The sequence below is a fragment of the Callorhinus ursinus genome, unplaced genomic scaffold, assembly GCF_003265705.2.
Source record: "Callorhinus ursinus isolate GAN/ISIS: 27379988/994484 unplaced genomic scaffold, GSC_fseal_2.0 scaffold4, whole genome shotgun sequence".
NCBI classification, from domain to species: Eukaryota; Metazoa; Chordata; class Mammalia; order Carnivora; family Otariidae; genus Callorhinus; species Callorhinus ursinus.
The window spans coordinates 153934975-153957952 of NW_027397066.1; the positions used below are offsets into that span (position 1 = coordinate 153934975).

The 22978-nt window shown below is 49.9% G+C and overlaps 1 protein-coding gene across 8 annotated transcripts in view; it reads right to left on the minus strand.

Moving 5' to 3' along the window:
* Positions 1-19397, minus strand: part of SCARA3 (scavenger receptor class A member 3) — a 53761-nt gene extending 34364 nt beyond the window's left edge. For 3 of the 8 annotated variants that reach the window (XR_012378101.1, XM_025873908.2, XM_025873907.2), the window contains exon 1: positions 17788-18067. Coding sequence is in view for 4 of the 8 variants with exons in the window: in XM_025873908.2 (XP_025729693.1) it covers positions 17788-17794 (7 nt within the window). In the remaining 4 variants the exon portion in view is untranslated. Of the gene's footprint in view, positions 1-17787; positions 18069-18687; positions 18842-19139; positions 19278-19362 lie in introns of those variants that run through there. The other 5 variants (XM_073892559.1, XM_073892557.1, XM_073892561.1 and 2 more) reach the window with 3 other exon arrangements.
* Positions 19398-22978: the final 3581 nt, after the last annotated feature.

Genomic DNA, 22978 nt, shown 5'->3' on the forward strand with positions numbered 1-22978 from the left:
TGGAGTCATTTCCAGGGGATATTAAGTAAAAACAGCAAAGTGCAAAGGAGCATATATAGTATGCTATCTTTTTTGTGAGAAAGAAGGGAAAATAAGAAAACATGCATATATCTGCTCATCAGTAAAAGAAGAAACACAGGAAGGAAAAAAACAAAAAACAAAAAGTTGTTTCCTACGAAGGATGGGGTAGGGGAAATGGGGTGGTAGGGGCACAGAAGGAATGGCATTTCTCTGAGTGAAACTTTTGGCATAGTTTTGACTTTTGAAAACATATTAACGTTTTACATATTCAAAAAATTAAATTTTATTGATGAAAAAAATACCCCACCTGGAACCAAATGAACTTTACTTACATTCTGAAGGAATACAGTAAGCATACTGAAGCGGGTTGGGGTGGGAAGGAAAGAAGAACTAATCTAATAAATGGGCTAAGATTATTTAATCTAAGTAAACTAAATTAGTTTTGACTATGCAGTCTCTGGGATATGGCAGGATATAATTGGGGAAGAAGTGCAAACAAATCTTAAATTTCTAAGGTAATTTCATTTATTATTGTAGCATGGGTAAAGCAATTCTGAAATTATTTTAGATTAGTTCAAGACTGAGCAAATGAGGGACGCATGGGTGGCTCAGTCGGTCAAGTGTCTGCCTTCGGTTCAGGTCATGATCCCAGGGTCCTGGGATCGAGTTCCTCGCTCAGCGGGGAGCCTGATTCTCCCTCTGCTGCCATTCCTCTGGCTTGTGCGTGCTTGCTCTCTCTGACAAATAAATAAATAAACTCTTAAAAAAAAAAAAAAGACTGAGCAAATGAGTAAATGCTTTGATGTGGTGTGGACACAGGGTTTTTCATTATGGAAAAGGGGACCCAGAATTACACTTCCAGAAATTACACTTCCAGAAATATGAAACGGGGAGACAAGAAAGAACCCTTGGGGATGGATTGAAATCAAAGGTATCAACATAAACTCATAAGTTCTAATATGTATGGGTATGTATATATTCACGCTTATGTGCATATACAACATGTATATGTATCTGTATGTATAAGTTTACATATACATAAACTTCGCTGAAAGGTCTAGGAAGCAAAGACACTGAAATTGCAATGAACACTGAGCAACCCAGATCTTTTTTGTGAGAAAGATCTTGGTGGCTAATACCATTTCCCACTTGAAAAAAGCCAGAGATCCTTGGAGAAATGGCTCATTCTAGGGTTGGGGTAGAAGGTAGGTAAAAGATGAATCTGGAACATCTTATTTCAGAAATAAAAAGAATGCTAAAAAAACGATAAGGGCATGTCATAAGGAAACAGAAACCATCCTGAAGATGTCCTCACTGGCCAACTCTGGAATAATTTGAGCCCTAAAATAATTAAGTATAATAATTCCATTATAAGTCATTGAAAAAATAGGAATTCATGAATCCATACCACTGATAGATAGAGGATAGAAAGAAGGGCTCTTCCTTTTTTTTTTTTTAAGTTCTTAGTTTATTAATCCTCTCCTGAAAAATCTGCACCATCACCACAGATAAAGTCACCGCGGAATCTTTACTCCTTCTGTTGTCCAATTCCCAGCTCACTGTTTGCCAGCACCAACCCTGGCTTTGCAGTCTCTCTGCCTTTCTCCATTCTGTTCTTGGACTCCGTTCCTTCCCATTTTCTTGGGGTCTTTTTCTTCTCATACAGGCTGTATCTTGCAAGTCTATGTTTGGGTTCATTTTTCTTTGCATAATCCACGGACTCACAAGTCATGTCAAAACCAGGTGTCTTACCACCACCAAAATGTGTTCTGAATCCAAATATAAAGAGACTATCTGGTGTGGTGGTGTATATTTTGGCGAGATTTTCCCCCAATTTCTGTCTTAGGTACTGTTGCCTTTCCTAGACGAAGAATATCAATTGCCATTTGTTTCTGCTGAAATAGTCAGTGGGTCAAAAACTTCCTAGTCTGGATAGTTAAGTGTGTCGTTCATGATGGCAGCCACGTTTTAAGCAGCCAGGGAAGAAAAGGGAAAGGCTCTTTTCTTACAGTAGTGCTGGAGCTGGGAAATCAGTACTTTGCAGCCATTATAGTAAAGACCGAATCAGGCAAGAACCACTGACAGATGCTACGTTTAGGGAAAATTCTGACGAAGAGCAGTATATACGCATGGTCTTAAAGTGTCTTCTTACAGACGATTTATTAGTTATGAGGGAGGGGGGAAACCCCAGTAATTATTTCATGGGGAAATCAGGCAACACTCTGACCAGGTGATCAAAATGAACATCAGCTATGAGGGACAGACAGACACTGTGTGCCTCCAGATAGGACAGCTGGAGCAACACACACCGTCGTGCATGCAGTTTATTGGCCAAAAATGCGTAATCCCCAATCCAATCAGGAGCAAACATGAGAAAAACACTAAGCAAGGATCATCACATTAAAAGAAAGTATGTGGGAGGGGGGCTGTCTTTGGCAAAAAATGTCAGTCATAAAAGACAATAAAGGTGAAAGAGACAAGATGACGGAATGCAATCCTTAACATTAGACTGGATCCTGTGCTGGAGAGAAAAGGAAATCTGCAGAGGAGAGTGCTGGCCAGCGATAACACTGGAACACACACTGTAGGTTAGATAAAGTATTAAAGCAAGTTCATGACATTTACAACTGTACTCTGACATATTCTTATTCTTAGGGAATCCACACTGAATGTTTAGGAGGGCCATGAGGTATGTGCTTCAGAAAAAAGTACGGGTGTGTATATGTCTGCGCATACGCGGATGCGCGTGTGTGCGGACACTTCATTGAAACTCCTTGTGCATAAAATGTTACGCACGTGTAGGATTTTCTCAAGATAACTTCCTAAAAATAAATTGACTGGATCAGACTGAAAGGACATTTTAATGTTCTGGAAACAAACTGCCATCTGGAAAGGACATGTGAATTACACTCCTGCCCACACAGCATATGATAGACACGGATGTTCTGGTCCCTCCTCAGTGGTTCTTATCATAAAAATAAGTGTTTTTACAAGTTTGACTCAAAGCCTCTCCGTATTTTATTTTGCGCATTTAAAAGCGATTAAGAGGCTGACCATTATCAAGTGCTTACAAGCCATTCTTTTCCATGCATTGTCTATATGTAGCCTTTGCCCATTTTTCTGTTGAACTGTGGATTGTGTGTGTGTGTGTGTGTGTGTGTGTGTGTGTGTGTGAGGCTTTCATAAGAACATAACTTTTTTATCACGTGTCTTGCAAATGTTTCAATATATTTATTTCTAAAAGTGTTAAAGCTTGTGTGTGCACAGCTCCCTGGCCACAGTGCCTTCCCGGGGCGGGGCGGTGGCGGGGGCAGTGGGGAAGTGTGGAAGGGCATTCACATTGTACCCCCTGATTAAATGGCAGAATCCTGAGGAGTCTGTCTGGATTCACGATTCTTTCTTCCAGCGGGGATTTCCTTGATTTTTGCCAGGTACCAGGGGAACTACCAGTCTGGGACCACTGTGGTTTGAGTGATTAAACTGGGTTGCCCAAGTATGCATACTGAATATAAACTGGACCCCCCGCCCATGTGAGGGCAAGCCTGTATGTACCTGGCACAGCCCTTTCCACCCTCTGGACTCTCCGGAGACATCCAGTTTCCTAGTCAGCTCTCTGGCAGATGCATCCCCACCTCCTCCAACCTCCTGCCCCTCCCCTCCCCTTTTTTCCAAGGAGCAGACTGGGTTGGAGGGAGCTTCAAAATCTTTAACCAGAGGTATGGGCTTTGAAATCAGAAAAGACTGGGACAAGAAAACAGAATAAAACAGGTAGAATGGCTATCCCAGGGCTTCACAGGGTGACACAGTGTGACAGGCTTTCTGGTGGGGGTCTTCGGTCCGGCTGCCCCCCTCCTTGTGCCATTTGCAACCTTGTTCCTCCTGCACCCAAGACTCTAGGTTCCTGACATACAGCTTCTGTATTTGTTGACCTGCGGGTTTCAGCTCCTAATTGGAATTTTTTTTCTTGGTTTTCAGAAACTTCCTCAGTTTTCTTTCAACTTTAGCTATGCATTTAGCAGTCCACTTGTCGTTTGCTACATAAACTTCATAATCCAAGAATATTTTAAGCTGGGAATGCTAGAAGTAGAAGCTTGAAGTTTTGTTTTTCTTTCTTCCCTTTTTTTATAAAGGGATAAAAATTTGGGTCCTGCCCTGTGGCAATCTTCACAACAACCCTATAAACTTTACAGTCTAAAGTGTCACTTCTATGGACAAAAAGACTGAGGTTCAGAAAAGTTGAGAATGTTGCTTAACAGCACACAGACTATGCGGTGCAGCTGAGGTCTGAACTCGGAAATATTTCCTGCCATACCAACTGCCTCCTCAGAGAAATGAGCAAAGGTCCCACAGGTGCCAAGAAACCTGGCTTCTGCAACAAGGTGAGCGGGTAGAATTGAAGGGGGCTGGTGCCGCCCGAGCATGTGATGGGGACTCAGGGGCTCTGGCCATGACCTGGAAGCAGCCTGAGTGGCCCTGAGACCTCATTTCCCAAATGCTGTGCAGCTGTGACCACTGATCAGGATGGGAGCCAAGAGGCAGAGGGGCAAGGACACTAGGTCAGTGAAGGCAGCCCTAAATGGGCTCAGGAGGGGAGGGATGGAGGGTGAACCCAAGTTAAAGATGCCACCATCATGCCTTCTGCTTGTCCTCCAGGTCACAGTTTATGCGTCACTTCCTCAGTGGCCTTCCTTGAGCTCCCAAACTGGACCCAACCCTTGTTATAGATTCCTGGGCATGCTCTGTGTCCTCCCATTGTAGACGGCAATATACCTTTTATTATTTATCCAACAGCTCTCTTCCCCAGTGGTTAAGATCTGAGGGCAGGGGATGTGTCTGTCTTGTTCTCTGCTTTATCCAAAGACCCGAGTGCAGTGGTTGGCACTGAGAAATGCTCAACAAACACAATCTTAAAGGAATCTATGAATGATTTTACATGACATGTCTAGTCATAAGTGGGTCTAGGCTTGCATGTGGAATCAGCGGGGAGCTTGGTCAAGAGACCAAGGTTAGTGTCCCCCTCTCAAAGATTGAGCTAATTTGGCAGGGGGAGGGTGGAGAGCTGGGCTCATATCCAGTATTGCATTTGGTCCTTACGACTAGCCTGAGAGATAAACAGGGTGGGAAGTCATTCTCCCCATTTTACAGGTGAGGAAACTGAGTTGGGGGCAGGGGGTTACCTTTTAACGCCTGGCTACAGTCACAGAGCCAGTCGTTGGCAAAACCTCCTGAATCCTGGCTGTTTTCCTTTCCACAGTAACAGCCTCCAGGTAGTGTCTCTCCACTAGAGCGAGTGTGTTCTCATGAGTGTGTGCATGAGCGTGTGTGCGTGCACGTCTGGGGGGGTTCCACTTGCAGAAGGAAGGCTGACATGGCAGCTACCACTGACCCCCTCATCAATAACCTGGGAAATCAACCTTGACAGCCCTGTGTTGTCTCAGGCTGCCATCCTGTTGTCAATCTACCAACAGTTTACAAGGGTAACTACGCCTGGGGGGTGGTTACCAGGATTGCCATCCCTTTCCCATAAGTGTGTGCCTCAGACGAGGCAAGCTCGGATCCCTTGGTACCTTCTGCGCTCCGTCTGACCAAAACCTCACCCTAACTACCCTCTCAGCCCCAGATGATCTCAGCCAGAACCACGCTGCGCGCTGTCAGATTTACCACCGCCTTGGTCCCCAGGGGAGGTATTCCTTCCATCCGTTGGAGCAGAAAGGCCTTCCTGCCCATTTCTCATTTCTCCCCACCCCTTGATGGTGCTTCTCTGCCCTCCCTTGGGACTCGGCCTCCTCCCTGTTCTGGCTCCAGGGCCAATTTCACCACTTCGCTGTTTATAGCCTTTGCAAGAGAGCTGGGAGGACTTAAATCAAGCGGGGCTGACACCGACCTTCAGCAAACGCCCTCACGAAAGCATACAGCTTTGTCATCACTTTGCTCTCCCATTGAGGGCCCCCAAAATTGGCAACCGTTAGCGAGTGGGGATTAAGAAAGACCCTGTTCTGGGACTTGGCGGCCCACGGGCAGGGAAATGACAGTTGCCAGCCCGGAACTTGGCTCTCTGTAGATGAGGGGCTCACAAGTGTTTGGCGCTGTTCCCTCTGTTGACATCTCAGCTCCGTAGCTCACACCCTCCCTGATCCCTGAAGGGATCTCCTCCTTTTTCTAATCCTTTGGACTTCCTGTTCACCAGCCCTGCGCTGCAGGCCTTGGGGACCCCTAATTTACCTAAGTCTGGAATGCTCTAGCAACTCTCCACTTCAGCCTTGTTCATGTAAATGGGAACATAATCCAAAGCATTTGCGAGGCTTTTATAAGCCAAGCCCTTTGCGAGCCCAGGCTCATTATATTCACATTACACCAAGATTGTTCCGTTCGGGGACAGAGGAAGAAACAGACGGGGAGCACTGGGGAAAGCTTGGCTTGAGGATACAGACGCTATGATTGATCAGAGGATGATTGATTAGACAGGAGTCTGTACTCCCTCCTCTCGCTGGGCCAAGGGTTGGGGGGGGGGGGTGGATAGAGACAGGAAACGAATTTGCCTTCTGCTGCGATCTGACTTAGTGTTGAGTACACCGGCTTTCCAAAGGGTTTTCAGAGACAGGGAGTGTGGGAAGGAGCTGACAATCACAGAGCCCATCTGTCATGGTACAGAGGCTTGGAGAGGTGAAGTGACCCGCCAGCTAGTTTGTGGTTCCTGGATGTCCAGGGATCGGAAGAGAGATCCAAATCCATGTACAGAGTGCTCACAGGACTGCACACAGCTATAGCTCAGCCAGGCTGCAGAGCTGGGATAAGCCCTTCCCATCCAGGCCTGACGTCTCTTGACATCTCCTTGAGGTCTGAAATCTTCCTCAAGCCTCAGTCAGCCCCAGGCTGATCGCAGGGTGGGTGTTTAAGAAAGATGGGTTTGCTGACCCTTCGAGAAGGCCTGCATCCCTAGTTAACTCTTAACTTCCCCTGTCTCAATTAAGAGCTCATTTTTATTAAAAAAAAAAAAAAAGAAAGATTAATGACTTCAAATATGGTTTAAATTTGGTTTAAGGTTCTCCATGACTAGGGGACGTTGGGGAGTGCTAACGCATTGAGGATGCAAAGGCTTAAAGCAGCAGACTGAGGCTTGGCTTAGCATTAACACCCGGGGGGCCTAGTGTTTGAATTGAAAAGGAACAAAGCGGGAGGGCACAGGAGAATGTAGGGTCTACTTCCCCTGCCTTTCTCAGAACTAGAACAAGGGATAGGATATTCCTTTCCTAAAGCTAAAAGGCCTCTTGGGGGCAGGGTATTTTTTTCCAGTGGTGTCCCAATTAATTACCTTAGAATACCAGCAGCATCTTACAGCCCTCTAAAATAAGGCTGTGGCTCTTCCCTGTGCCATACATAAGTTATCAGTGAAATGGAGGACTTCTGGCAATGCCGAAAACTGAGGGGACCTGAGTGTCGACATCGCGGACTGCCAGGTGTCTGCAATGGCTGAAGGAGAGGCCATGTTGCAGTGATGGGTAGCTAAAGGGAAGCGATGTCTCCGGAAAGGGAACTAGTCTCCATTGCCTTCTTCTTCTTCTTCTTCTTCTTCTTTTTTTTTTTAAGATCTATTTATTTATTTGACAGAGAAAGACACAGCGAGAGAGGGAACACAAGCAGGGGGAGTGGGAGAGGGAGAAGCAGGTTTCCCGCCGAGCAGGGAGCCCGATGCGGGGCTCGATCCCAGGACCTTGGGATCATGACCTGAGCTGAAGGCAGCCCAACGACTGAGCCACCCAGGCGCCCTAGTTCCGTTGCCTTCTATCTTTTTTTCCTTCCTTTTCCCATTTTGCTGACTCCAGGATAAATTGTGACAAGAGGGGGTGGGCTTGGGAAAGGACACTGGAGAAGAGATGATGCCTGGACTGTAAGTCTCTGGGAAGGCCCCGCTCTCAGGGCAAACTTGGGACATCAAGCTGTTCCAGTTAGCAAACATGTAAGCCAGTTTCTGCCTCCCCTGTTCCGGAGGCCCCAAGGGATTATAGCTGTCACGAGGGAATATCCCAGTCGCTGTGATAAAGAAGCCAGGTCTGTGAATGACCTACCAAAGGTACAGCCAGGCTCTCTACTCTTCATCTAGTGCTCTCTACACAAATTGCAGGCAGTGTGCTTTAAACAAACAAACAATCCAAGAGCCTTCGAAGGCCGAAGGCCGGTGCTGCAAGCTCAGACTCCTAAAGCAGTGGCAACCACTGAAGATTTGAAAGAGCCTCTGTTCCTCTCATTCCTACGGTCATAATAGCTGACTCAAATATCAGAAGGACAGCCACAAGGGAAACCACTTTTTTTCTTAAGCCTCTGCTCCCACAGAGCTATGGAGAAAGTGTGATCGAAGGTGCATGTCTTGGCACATTGTTAGGCGTGACTGCTGACTCTGTTGGGGTTGAGCTCTGTTCCCTTCTCCCGGGAGGTGGAAAACAGCCCGGACCTGTGAACAAACTGCTAACCTGCCTGTGGTTGCCGACTCCGGCTTTCCTTCGGTTGACCAAAAATATGGAGTTAATTCACTCCTCAGCCTTTCTGGGACTGCAATCTTCCGTCAGAGTCAGCAAGGGGGAGAGATTCGAGGAACTGAATAAAAGGTCTTTCTTTGGGAACTTCAAGGAACATATTTTGATGATTATCTTCTACGGACTTCACAGAGTGAGTTTTCAAAACAGCCAATTGAGTCGGTAAAAATAAAGATTTCAGAGTCTTCTCAGGAGCCAATGCTATATTTAAAGTTGCAAAATAGCTGTAGTTTAAGGTCAGAGAATGCTATAATTAGGGTTGCAAAATTGTTTTCATTAGAACCCTCCCGCCATTGCCCCCTCCCCACAGGCTTCCTGTGTGGATACATCTATAGTCCAGTGGGAACTGGTCTGCCCCTCTCTGCTCCAATGAATCTGGTCCTTCCCTTTCAGATTCTCCTGCTCATCCAGTCGTCGTGATCTGCTTCCCTATAACAATCACCTCCTTTCTGCTCCTTCATTCCTAAAATCCCATTAGATGCTCTGGGACAGGTTTTCTCTCTCCTCCTGCCACCTCTGTCTGAATCCTCTGAGCCAGCCCGCAGCCTGCCTTCCACTGTTCTCCTGGTCACCACACAGGCTGAGGGGAAACTCGCCCTTTCTCCTAAGCCCTCTCTGTCCCCAGGAACTTTCCTCCCCTTTCTCACCCTGTGTTTCCAACGGCAACACTCAGCCTCTGGGTGGCGCAATTCTTCATTAGACAGGATTTACCCATGCTGTGCAGACTTTTGGCATGCTAGATGTCGGCAGTGGTCCCTGGTCATTGTGATAACTCCAAAGGTCCACCCCATTTCTAGATACCGCTTCAAGGGGTGGTGTAGCCTCCAGTAGAGAAGACAACCCTGGTTATTCACTCCATGCAACAGACCCAACCCTCCCCCATCACATACACATTGGTCCTCCTTTGTGTAGACAGCAGCTCCTCTGGTCCCCCCTGAACCCCCAAATCCCATGGGAATGGGGGGGTGGGGTGGGAATCACCAGTTGTTTGATCTCTGTTGTCATTTCTGGATCTTTAAGCCTCTCCCTCTCCCTGTGTTTCACCACTTGAGGTCCCTGCTCTCGCTCTCGGAGACTCTCTTCCCTTCTCTCAGCTTCATGTGCAAACTAGAGAGCCCACCATCTACTCACAGAGCTGCTGTGGAAACCCAACAAGGTGACAAATGACAAGTACCTGGCCCACAGTAAATACCTGATAAATGGTCGTAGCTGTCATTTTTATTGGGATTTTTTTTTCAATCCTACTGGAATTGCTACTGTCATTTATCGTCCTTTCTCGGTGCCCCTTATGCTCAGGACCGATTTCCAACTTCCACGAAATCCATTTTTCAGGGCATCTAGGTGGGTCAGTCGGTTAAGCATCCGACGGTGAAACATCTGACTCTTGATTTCGGCTTAGGTCATGAGATCGAGCCCCTTGTTGGGCTCTCTGCTGGGTGTGGAGCCTGCTTGGGATTCTCTCTCTCTCTCTCTCTCCCCCTCTGCCCCTCCCCCCCAAAAAAGAAAGAAAGAAACCCATTTTTCAAACTATGTCCTGTGACCCACTCTGGAATTCCAAATTATTCTTTGTGAAAAAAAAGTTCTTTGATCAAGTAAGTCTAGAAAATGCTGCATACTCTATTACCATCTTAGAAACTCACATTAACATAGTGAAGATTTTGACAAGTCCCACGGAAAAAAAGCCCACTTCAATTTGTGTTTATTTTTATGTTTCTCAAACATTTGATGGTAGAACTTCCTGCCATTCTTGAAAAAAAAAAAAAGATGCATTAAATCCCATGGAACGGGTATTCAGAGGTACACCAGCTTCAGGGAACACTGTTCTGGATAAGCACATCACCTGGACTGGATTATTTTTTTTATCCTGTCTCCTGCCATCAATTTTAATGGAAGCAACATTTGTTGAAAGTCCACTGGTTCTCTGGACCTCAGGGCTCCTAGGCCTGGGATCTATCTATGGGTCTCTTCGCCTCAAGCACCGCTCAGCTGCTGCGCCCTCAGGAACAGAAAGTTCCCCGCGGTTCCATCTGTAGGATCTCAAGGACCTCTCCCACTGCTCTTCCCACTCCCTGCTGCACTAAGCCTTTTCATTCCTCACTCCATTCTGCCATCAGCCTAGCCCCCCAGGATAAGCTTCAGCTCGCTGGAGCCGTTAGCTTTATCTTCTGGCCCTTGTGCCCTTCACCCTTTCAGCCTGTCTTCTTTGCACTGCTCGGGGTGGGGGGGGGGAACCCAGCCCGGGGGGGCGCACGTCGGAGAGCAGTGTGGGTTTGTCTTCAGTCAAGTCCTGCCGCCTGGATCCTTGCTCGCTACTCCTCCTCTTCTCAGCCCGCTATTCCCCAAAGACGAACCTACTTGCTCCTTCTCTGAAAAGATCAAAATTCTCCACCTTCCTCAAACTCGCTGCGGGTGTTACACCTCAAGCCCAGTGGGAATGAAGGGCCTGCTTGTGCCTTTGGAGCAAACTTCAGATGAGCATGCCTTTTGACTTCCCAAACCCCCTTCTAGGAGTTTTTTCCTCAGGGATACTTACACAATGAGGCAAAGATGGTTGTGTAAAAATTATCACCGCATGCTATGATAAACCCAAGGAAAATTGTAAATAACTCAAATGCCCATCAATAAGAGGTTGGTTAAATAAGTGATCATAAAAGTTGTATGTGGAATATTATGCAACCATTTAAAAAATAGTGCAGCTCTTTATTTTTTGCCCAGGGATGATATCTATGTTTTATTGTTGAATTTTAAAAGTACACATACAGAATAACATGGAAAGTATAATCTTATCCATATGAAAAAAAAAATCTGTGTGCAAATAGACCCAAAAAGATTTCTGGAAGAATGCTCATTCAAATCTTGTCAATTATCTCGGAGGGGTAGGAGTTCCCGTAAGTACTTTTGTCCCCCCTTTACTGAATTTTCCAAAAATTTTCATAAGGCATATGTATTATAAAAAGATTAAGTGCAACAAGCCTATGTCTGTATATGTCATTTCTCCCTTCCCTCAGGTCCCCAAAGAGAGAGGCTTTCTTCTCTCCGAGGCAAGGCTTTCCTGCTGCTACCTCCTTCCTCACCACGTGACCCTTTTTCTTCTCTCCCTCTTCCTTCCAATGAGCACAGGCCAGGCCAGCCCCACCTCAAAAACCCCTTCTTGCCTGGCCCTTTCTCTTACAGTCACCGCTCAGTTCCCTCTTCCTGAAACTTCTCTAATGCGAGGTCCCCCTGCACCTTTGCTTCAGACCTACCCATCGCCCTCAGCCTGGGCAGCCTGGCTTTCTCGAATCAATTGACCCTGTTGACGAACGGTCAACGTTGTTGGCCACTTCCTCCTTCTTGGAACTCTCTCCTCTCAGCTTCTGTGACATGACCTGCACAGTTTTCTCTGCCTGTGTCCCTTACCACTCCCGGCTCCTTCCTTCACTCATTTTCTTCCTCCCATTCTCTGGAAGTAGAGATTTTCCAATGTGCGCTAAAGTCCTTAGAGCACGTCCCCAGGGAGAAGCAGCAACAGGGTTGTCTCCTGACAAACCTTCTAGGGCTGCTCCAAAATCAAAAGGACACAACGGGAAGTCCTTGGCGTGGCACTCGAGGCCTTCTGGTCTTGTAGCTCCCCGAGTCTCTGAACTGACTCTCTCAACTCCAGGCAAATCTCCCTACCCATCACTAAACAGGTACGGATGAGAGAAACCCAGCTTTTCCCAACACTATTTCCTCTCTCTCCTGACAATCCCCTGAATGACCTCATCCAAGTCTTGCCCGCCCTTCAACTCCTCCTGAAAGCCCCTCCAAGCGGCCGCAACTTGTAATGCTCTTTCGCCCCAGGATTCCTACCGAATCCACTGTATATGCCATTCATCTGTTCTGTTACTTCTTCTCCCTTTGCTATCTGGTTTTCCTCTTAAGTGTGTCTGTCTCGTCTGCCTGAGGGCAGAAACCATCAGAGTGTTGGGGCAACATCCCAGAATAACTGATAGCTTAGCTTTAGGTTCAGGGGGACGTGAAGGTATCTCATCCGAGCCTTGAAGGAGGTGTCTGCAGGTCTCTATCAAGAGGTGTTCAGGACCCCGTCAGAAATACGCGTCCGGAGCCCAGTGTTTTAAACCTGGTATCACCAGCCTTTCCCCACGTGTCAAATCCACACGGCTGGGTAAGACTGTTCAAGAATGGGTGCCCCCTAAGAACCAGAGGCCCCACAGCTGATACCAGACTCATCCAGAAGAGAAGCAGCAAAGGAGGGAGACAGGAAAAGAACCAATCCTGGCAAAGCGTAAGCTCTTTGAGACAAAGGATGTTGAGCTCTTTGCATCTTTCTTGGCCCTTAGGCATAAATAGACATACAAGCTCTGACATTTGGCAGACGGTCAGTAAACGTGAAATAGAAGCACGAGTCTTTATTGGAGGCCTACGTTAGGTTCTGGGGATCCCACCCATGGTGTTCCTTTTGCCTTTCAGGATTTCAGCCCAGTGGGGGACTCAGATTTACCCGCTGGCAGATGTAGTGGGTACCTCCTAAGTGCCAGGCACTGGGAGAGAGTGAGGCCAGAAAAAGGCAGCCTGGGTCACCATATTCATGCACCTCACATTCTAACACTACCTTGTGGGCACCACAGTCTTATTCTGAGAAAAAAATAGATACAGATTAATAGATGGATATGTATACACACACACACACACCCTGTGTATACAGTGGAATATTACACGACCATGAAAAAGGATGAGACCCTGCCACTTGCAACAACATGGATGGACCTAGAGGGTATTATGCTAAGTGAAGTAAGTCAGACTGAGAAAGACAAATACCATATGATTTTACTTACATGTGGAAACTGGAAAAAAAAACCCCAAATGAATAAACAAAGAACAGAATCAAATCTACAAATACAGAGAACAAAGAGATGGTTGCCAGAAGGGAGGTAGGTGAGGGGGGTGGGCAAAATGGGCGAAGGGGTGTAGGAGATACAGGCTTTCAGTTATGGAATGAATAAGTCATGAGCATAAAAGGCACAGCATAAGGAACAGAGTCAATGACATTGTAACAGTGTTGTGTAGTGACAGATGGGGGAGACACGTGGTGAGCCCAGCCCTGTTGTACCCCTGAAACTAAGGTAACATTGTGTGTCAACGCTACTCAAATTAAATAAATAAATAAACACACGCTCTCAAAAGGAGAAACAATAGAGTAGAATGTTAGAGCTGGAAATCACATTAAAGATGATCCAGTCTACTTGCAGATGAGGAGGGCCAGAGAGTACCAATGACTTCATCATAGCTACTAGCTTATAAAGCTGGTGGGTGAGCGGGCTAGCTCTAACCTTGGGCTCCAGTGCTCACAGCACACACACACACGCGCGTGCGCACACACACTAACAGAAACACAATCAAACACAGGCAGCGTATATATGAGTGATGAGGGGCACGGTCCGTCCTGCAGCTGTACTCGCAAGCCTCACACCCAGCGCAGCTGCCTGTCCTTCACGAAGACTGCTAAGCTGTTCCAGCAAACATCTACTGAGAAGCAGAATTCTTTTTTCTCTCAAACTAGCTTTGGGATGTGAGTCTTCCGTTATCAAAATTACCCCAGCTGGATGGCAAGGGGAGCTGTGTGTGTGTGTGTGTGTGTGTGTGTGTGTGTGTGTCTAAAGGTTTGGAGCTAAACTCCATCATCTGAGCCCTCGGGTCCCCCCGAATTGAGCTGTTTAGTGGCTCTTTACCCCCTGCTCTTTACACATTAGCTCCTTTTCTCCCACACTCAGGCTCTTTCCAGCGCCCGCGGTCTGGGGATGGGCGTCAGGCTTTCCAGGGGGACCCAGTCTACCCACTCATGAGAGGATACAATCTCCTCTGCCTAGCTGTGGGTGACAGCTTCTCCTAGGATCAATCACACTGCTGTGCTCTGCAGCCCTGGCCACGCTTTGTCCATGGAGAGTGGGCACTGGTCTCTGATTCTGTAGGGAGGGGCTGTTCCTCCCATGCTTGGGGAACAGCGGGGTGTGCCTCTGCCCCGTATATAGCGGCTGAGGACAAGTCTCCCAGGGGCACAGAGTCGCCCTGCGGTGGGACTGCTTCCAGCCACCTCTCCACCGAGTCACTTCCGCTCCCCGAGTGGCACTTGGGCTCAGAGTTCCTGGGCTGAGTCACATTGCGTCAGGGCAGGATGGGCCTCAGGGACCACCCAGGAGGAGAACAAGGGAAACACTTTGACCAGAGCCTCACGTGGGGCCAGGAATAGAGCCCATGTCTTTGACACTCAAATCACAGTGGACCAGGCTGCTTCTAAAGGCGGCAGGGGGCGGGGGGGGGGGGCTCTTAGAGCTGGAAGGGCCCCGCCCATAGGACCCTCTCACCACAGGTGTGTAAACCATCCCACAGGTGGCTGTTAATGGCTCAGACAAGCCAGTGGGAAGCTCCAAGACGGGCCTGTCACCAAGGGCCTGGTGGCTGCTATATGCCCCTCGGGTGTGAGAAGGGCTACACCTGGGGCCAGGTACTAGCTGGTATCGAAAGATGTGGCTGCCTGGGAGGCCTGGCCAGAGGCAGGCAGGCAGGCAGGCAGGCAGGAGGGGCCCCGGGGTGGAAACAGCTTGGCTGGCAGAGTAGGCCCTGGCACCTGGCCACCCGTGGCCTTGCTCCTCAGCAAATGCATTTTCTTGTTTAAGTACCGTCCCCACCAATGCCCCTCTCCCCCCAAAAGCATAACATCACCGTGTTTTGCTTTGAAGGGGGAGGTGACTCTTTGCCAACAGATGTAATTCTCAGATTGGTGGGGCCTTTGGAGGAGGGTTGGGAGCCGGTTCCCCTTGGGGAAGGGCCAGTCTGGAAGGGCCGTCCTGCTTTGCTGGGCACTTTCCTTTTTCCATGTGGGTGAAAAAAAGTCCTGATTTTTCATACTCCACAGATCCAAAGGCCAAATATTTGCTGTCTGCCCTGCTTTTTCCATCTCAGGTAGAGGCGGCAGCTCTTCCTGGCTCCTGGGGAGGATGAGGGAAGACCCTGGAGGGAGGTGTTCTGGAAATCAACCCTTGTCTTCCCCTGCAGCCCTGCAGCCCGTGCCCCTGGGACGTTATGGGAGATCATGGAAGGTTTCCCAGAGACTGGACGAAAAACACATGGGAGCTGTCCCCAAAGGCCTCAGTGAACAGGAATTTGGCCCCACGTGGTTGGTGAGGTTGTTGGTTGAGAACGGGGAAAAGGAGGTGAGAGGCGCGGACCTTGGGGACCCAAGGAGGGAGCCCACAGACTTCCAGCCAGCACGCCAGGAGGACCCGGAGACCTGCTAACATGATACAGCCCGTCCTCCTCCCAACACTCATCCACATCAGCTTGTTTCTCTTCCACTCAGAGGAGTGGAATTGCCTCACTGAGTTTCAGGAAGGCAGGTCATGTGCTCCTAACTCCCTCCTCTATGGGAGCAGGATGTCTCCTCCATTTCAGAGGACTTCTGTCCTGTCTTGCCCTCACCAGATTTTCTCTTACAGTGTTTGTCGGGGATGTTGGTGGAGCCAAACCCTCCGAGTATGTGTAGCATCTTACCATCGTCATTAAGGTCCAGAGCAGTGTGGGCCCCAAGCCTGTGGTGAGATGTGGTCTAAGACCCTTCCAGAGGCTTCTGGGTACTGACCTACCCCAGGCCGGCAAACGGGGGTGGGTACAGCTCCCTAGATGTGGTAACTGAGAGCAGGAACTTCGTGGGTGAGGCTCCTCTCTGCAGCCAAGGGAACTCCCTGGGGTTGATTATAACTTGCTTGCCTCATCCCAGACAGCCCAGGACAACGGTGAGGCCATCGGGAAGCACAGACAGAGGGGCCAGAGGGAAGGAAGCGACAGACAGGCAGGAGCATGTTAGCCAGTCCTCTGGCCTGGAAGTCAGGCCCCTGGGCTCTGGTCCCCTGAATAGCCGTGGCTCGTAAGCAAGTTCCTTCTCCTATCCACAGGATCAGCAACATAATTTGTAGAGCCCAGTGCAAAATGAAAGCGTGAGGGGCCCCTGTTTAAGAGTTATTAAGAATTTCAAGACGTTAAACCTAGCATGTATGAGGGCTTCCGAGTGCGGGGACCTGTGGGGAGGCACAGGTTTGCACACCCAGGAAGCCGCTTCTACCTGTTTGGGCCTCAGTTTCTTCAACTATACAACATGGCGGCTGTATTCAGTCAGAGGTTTGTCTGTGAGCCCTTTCTTCACAGGAACCCTCAGCCCCTCCTATGTGAAAGACACAAACGGAGCTCCTTCTTCAACAACACCCGAGAGTAGAGTTTAAAGCCCTTTAGATGACCACGAAGGTCTTTTTCAGTCCCCACATTCAGGAAGTCAAAGAAGTGGGGAAGTTCTCACTGCCAGGAGCCCAGCACCTGCCCGAGGTGCTAGGGAAGGATTACTGACAAGCAGGGACGACTGCTTTCAAAACTGAAAAGGCTCCCTGTCCCATAGGATGATTCCAATGTCTGCTGCTCCCCCAGCCTGAAAATGAGTGTTAAGACAAAGTGTGCTCTTTCCCAGGCCTGAAGAAAGCCAGGCCCAGGTATGAGCACCTGGGACCCAGTCTCATTCTTGTGTCCATCCCAGGACCTGGCTGCAAGGGCTACGGTGGGGATGATGACCCAGTGCCCTGGGGAGAGCTCAGGCCTGGACCACACGCCTTCCCCAGCCGCTGTGTCCCTGGGAGGTCAGAGGGTGGGTCAGCCAGGGTTCAGAGGCAGGAAGGGCAGGGTCTGGGCTGAGGGACTTGGACCCAACAGGTCTCTCCTGAGGAAGGGGCTGAAGTTCCTGGAGGAGAATCCTAGGCCTGGCGCCCAGCAGAAGGCTAGGTAGGGGCTGCAGGAGCCTCTGAGATGGGTCCCCTGGATGGGGATTTAACGCGGCCGGAAGGCTGGGCTGGTGGCATCTTTTTGCGATGACCCGTTAAAGGGATCAGGAACTTCTCTGGAATTTACAACTGTTTTTAGGGATAGAGCAACGCAGAGTGAGAAGAGGACTGTGAAGGGGACTGTGTGTAAACTCTCCCCCCGCCCCTTCTCCTCTCCCCCTCCTCTAGACTTCAGGGCTCCCTCGGTCCTCCCGACCAATGTCTTCCGCAGGACGATCAGAGGGGCCCGGAGAGCCCGGAGCTCGCTCCCGGGGAGACGTCCCCTCCGCAGCCCCGCCGGCAGGAGAGGCGCCCGCCGCGCCCCGGGCGGGGTCGGGGGTGCGCGCGGGGAGCCCGTGGGGGGTCGCCTCGGGCCTCGCGCGCGCGGGGCTTACCTTTCATGGTCCCTCCTGCGGGGCCTCGGGAGCGCCCCGGGGCGGCGGCTCGAGCTGCCGAGTGGCCGGAGTTGGGGGGGTGTGGGGGGGAACCGGCGGCTCCTCGGCGGGAGCCCGCTCGCCGCCCTACGCGCCGCCCGCTCTAGCGCCCGGCTGAGGAGGCGGCGCGCCGAGGGGAGGGTCCGCGGGGTCGCAGCCGGGGGGCGCCGGGCCGCCCATCCCGCCGCCGCCGCCGCCACCGCCACCCGCGCGCTTCCCGCTGGAGGCCGGCGAGGTCTGCGGCCAGCCCCGCGCCCCGCGCTTCCCCTCCTCCCGCCTCCCCCTCGCTCGCTGGCGCGCGCTCCCTCCCTCCTCGTCACTCCCTGGGCCCCGGCCCAGATCCACTAGCTCGGTAGTTTCAAAAAACTGCCGCGGCCGGGCCTCTTTGTGCCGCCGCGGGTCCCCGACCCCGGGCCCGCCGGCTCCCCCTGCCCGCCCTGCGGCCGCGGCGCCCCCGGGGGAAGCGCGCGGGGGACCCCCCCACCCACCCCGAGCCGCCGCCCGCACGGGGGGCCGCCTCCTGGCTGGGCTGGGCCGGCGGGGGAGCGGGTCTCAGCCCGGGTCGGACTCCTCACCCGTCTGAGGAGTAGAGGGGACTGCGGGGGGAAGGCAGGATCCCCGACTTCCAGCCCCGGGCTGCCGGGGACTGGCCCCGCCTCAGCCCTGAAATTCCGCGTCCCCGCCAGCCCCTCAGTCTCGGGAAGGCCAGCGAGGTTGGTCACCCTAGCTCTGCCGCGCCGGGTGAGTGACTTGGGGCGGCCGCCTCATGTCTCCAAACCTCGGTTTCCTGCAGGAGGGCGTTGGGCCCCAGGCGCTCCCAAATTCTGTGATTTTGTACAATGACATCGGAGGGAAACTGACCTCAAGCCAGGAGTTGTGACTCTTGTCAGAGGCCCTCCTCCGGGGTCCTCACATGTCATTCTTCATTAATGGAACATTTCCTGCCCACCTTCCATGTACCAGCAGCCTCTGTGCCCAGCTCTGGGAGGGTGAGGAATACTCCACGAGGTTGCACCTGGTGAGGAAAGCCAACAATGAAACTAGTAATGGTGCGGAGGTGTGATGAACACTATACCAGGGTAGTGTAGGGAGCGAGGGGACTGCATCCCGGGGGCAACCCAGCCTGGCCTTTCCCCACATCCCCACACTTCCATGCCCACCCCAGTTTGGTCCTAAGAGTAAAGCAGGTAGGGCCAAAGCAGAGACACTTTCTTCTAAGCCAGGAACCGAGAAGGGGGCCACGAAGGGGGGGGGGGGGGGTGGGGGGGGTGGCAAGTTTCAGTTTGTAAAGCACATTCTCTCCGTTCTCTTACCACAGCCTCTAGAGCAGGAGCCAGGAACCATGGTGCCCATTTTACAGAGGTGGAGCCTGAGGTTCAGAGAGGCTGTGGCCCATCTAGTAGTAGGTCACGAAGTACTCTTTGAATCTGGATTCCGAGTCCACCTCAGCCTCCTGGGATTGCGGCATGAACCAGGAGAGCTGCTTGCTAAATACCAGGGGGATAGTCACATCAAAGGATTCCTTTGAATCCTTACCTAGGTTTCCTGTGTGTTCATGTATTTCATCTTCCCAGCGGCCTTAGGAGACAAACACTACTATTGTCTTCATTTTTTAATCGAGGAAACGGGGGGGGGTAGGAGAGATTAATCATGTGCTTACTGTCACGTAGCTAGGAAGTAGAGATCTTGGGACTTGAACCCTGCAGGCTAAATCTGGCGCCTGTGTGCATAGCTCCGTTATACCACACTGCCTCTCATAGTAGACACTCGAATACTTATTGACAGAAAGAACAGGCAAATGACCTTTAGTTTTCTCCATGCTTTCTTTACCTGCCTTGATCCAAGATGTTTAGTGACAAAAAGGGCCTAACCCTGATGTGAGGGAGGGCCCCCACCCCTCTCCCTGACCCTTTGCATTTGGAGGATGTATATAGCCTCTGGTATTGCTATGATATGCAAATGCATCAGCAAAGAAATGAAATAGGCCTGTGTCTGGCTGCACATGGGCCCTGAGTGAGCAGGGCTGGACCCCAGCCCTGAAGAGGTTCAGAGGATGAGCTCCAGTTCCGAAAGCAGGCAGTTGGAGAGGGAACCCAGCAGTGTGGAGTGGCAAGAAAGAGCTGGAGATGAGTTGGCAGGCAGGAGGGGTCAAAGCACTGAGATAGTTCAGAGGGAAGGCAGAAAGATGCGGATAAAGGATGATCACAGATCACAGATCACAGATCAAGGGAGGAGACAGGGATTTCCTAGAGATTACAACCAGCCCTTGGGTGAAAGTCTTCAGCTTCAGTTTCAGGCATCTTCTACCAACAGCTGGAGGGTCGGAGCCAGGGTCAACCGAAACAACCTCCTAGCTCTCCCACCCCGGCCCCGCGCCAAGAGACCAGATGATGAGGGGCTATCAGAATGGGGCTCAGGCTGGGACTTGGGCCCAGAGGCACAGACGACACAGGCAGGGTGCGGTGGGGTGGGATAGAGAGAAATGCTTAATATTCTTTATAACTTGGGCTGGGGGTTGGGTGCATTTGACTGTGACACATGAACCATACTTCTGTTGGAAGCCAGAGGAAATTGCTACAGGGCGGAGGTCATTTAGAGGGGGAAAAAACCAGAATCACTAATGGTGGAACCCTCTGTGTATTAATGAAGGTAGAGAGTCTCATGTCAGTTCTTGAGCAGTGCTGTGGTTTGCTCAGAACAGAACCCTCCAGGGAGCTCCCCCAGACTTGCTTTTGTCTTTTCTACTTCAGACACAAAACGTCTCCTTCTCCTAAAGCTCAGTTCCTCCCTCTGTGCCTTTGATCCTCTCCTCTCCCATCCTGTTCTTCACCAGCATTAGGACATTGCTTCCACTTTTCCTTCTTCAGATGTAACTTCAACCCCCAATGTTTGCTAAAATTGCTTCCTTCCTCTTAGTTGCCAGAATAATAGCCTTTTTGAAACTTGTATCCTCTTCAACCATTTTGTGGATTTAACACTGTATTAGTCAGGGTTCTCCAAAGAAACAGAACAAATAGCCAGGAAGCAGGAGACCCAGGGAAGAATTAATATTGCAGCTCAAGTCCAAAGGCAGTCTACTGACAGAATTCCCTCTTTCCCTGGGGAGGTCAGTTGTTTTTTTTTTCTATTAAGGTCTTCAACTGATTAGACAAGGCCCACCACGGGATGGAGCGTTATCTGCTTGACTTAAAGTCTACTGACTTGAATGTTAACCTCAACTGAAAAAACACCTTCCCAGAAGCATCTACAATACTATTTGACTAAACACCTCAGTACCGCGGCCTAGCCAAGTGGACACGTAAAATTAACCATCGCAAACACCGTTTGCAGTTCCTTCTTAAAAATCTCTTCTCCCCTGGTTTCTCTGATCCTACATACTTCTGTTTCTTCTAAGCTTCTTTGACTTCTCTTTCTCTAATAGCTTCTCCTATTCAGTATATTTTCTAAATATAGGCATTCCCTAGCCTGACACTAGTCAGTATAAGTAACACTCACTGTTGTGACAACAAACCCTACATCCCACTATCTTAATACAACAAAAGTTTATTTCTCACTCACATCATAATCCCGGGTGGGCTGGGCAGTTCTCTTCCAGATGGTGACCCAGGGACCCAGGGACCCAGGGACCTTCCATCTTGGGAAGAGAGGATGGAGGGCCACGCATAGGAGGATTTTAGGGGTTGGGCTGGTGTACAGCACTTGGACCCATATTCCACTGGCCAGATCCTACCTAACAGCGAGAGGGCTTGAAAACAGAGTGAGCTGTGGGCCCCGGATGGAGAAGAGAAGCACCGATCAGTAGGTGCTGGCATTCTCTGCACAGTCCATCCTCCCGGCCACTAAATGTCTGTTTGCTTCTTTGTCTTCACACATAAAGCACATTTACTCCCCACCCCCTGCCCCGGGGTGGGGGTAATCAACTCCACGTCCCGCCTGGGCATTGCATCGAGCTCACAGTCCAGGCTCTCCCTGGGATTCTGTCTTTTCTGTCAGCTCAAGTAGCTCCAATCTCAAATGGAGGAGCATGGATCAGATGGCCACAATTAAAATGCCCATTTGGAAAAGGGAGGAGAGAGAGAGACAGAGTAGCTTTAGGTCTGTGGATATTTTGAGACCCCCTCAGTTGCTGTAAAGACCCCTAACCCCGGGATGGGGGAAGGTCTTTGCTTAGGCCCTCGTTCAACCCTCTGGAGGAGCTCTCTTGTTTATTATACCCTAGGCTATGCTCTCTAGAAGAACCTTCCTGGCCTGCCACCCTCTTTGTATACATCTGAAGTGGGTGCTGGGGGCTGAGTCTTCCCTGGAGTTGCTCAGTTCTCCACAGTTCACTTCCTTCTGGAGCAGGGTTATTTTACAGCTCCAATAGTTGAGATAAAAGGTAAAAGTCTGGGTATGTGGGGTTTTTTATGTGTTTGGTGGGTTTTGGGGTTTTGGGGGTGTGTTTGTGTATGATCAAGTCCCTAAAAATTTTAGCAAAGCCTCATCTATTTGCTTCTAGTCGATTCCATGCGCTGGTGACCATACCTAGAGTTTTTTCTAGACATCGTTTCCAAACCTGCTTTATTTCCTTGTTTCTGTCCCCTGTGCCTCTTTCTGTCTCTCAAGGGGCAGGTTGCTACTTTGAGGCTACAAGACTTGACTAGGACGGTCATATCCTTAATCTGATCTTTTCAGCAAGGCTGGGTCTTAATGGGCCTTTTCTGCTGTTTGGGATCTAGAAGCTGTTGGTGTTTTCCTCCCTATCAGGCTTAAATTTTCTGAACTCTCTCTGTTCCCTTCTATTTCTCTTTGCAAACCATCCATTTCTCCTGAGCTCATCTTTTTCTTAGATTGCTTTGCCAAATACAGCCAATAGCAGGAAACATAGGCTATCACTTTGATTCTTTCCAACAAATGCCCTTGAGCGTCAGCAGGCATGTGGTCTGCTGTCCTAGATAACACGGACACAGGTTACCAAATATGTTGCCACTGCATAATAAAGATTTTCATATTTCCAGCCTCTACTTGCAGGTTCTTCACACTCTGCTACCCAGTTGCTAAGCTATGCCACATATTTATGTTTTTATGACCATGGAATCCCATTTCAAGAGAGTTTCTGTGGTAGGTAGAGCAAGTAGCACTGGCTCTGATAAATAACTGCAAGACTTTAAAA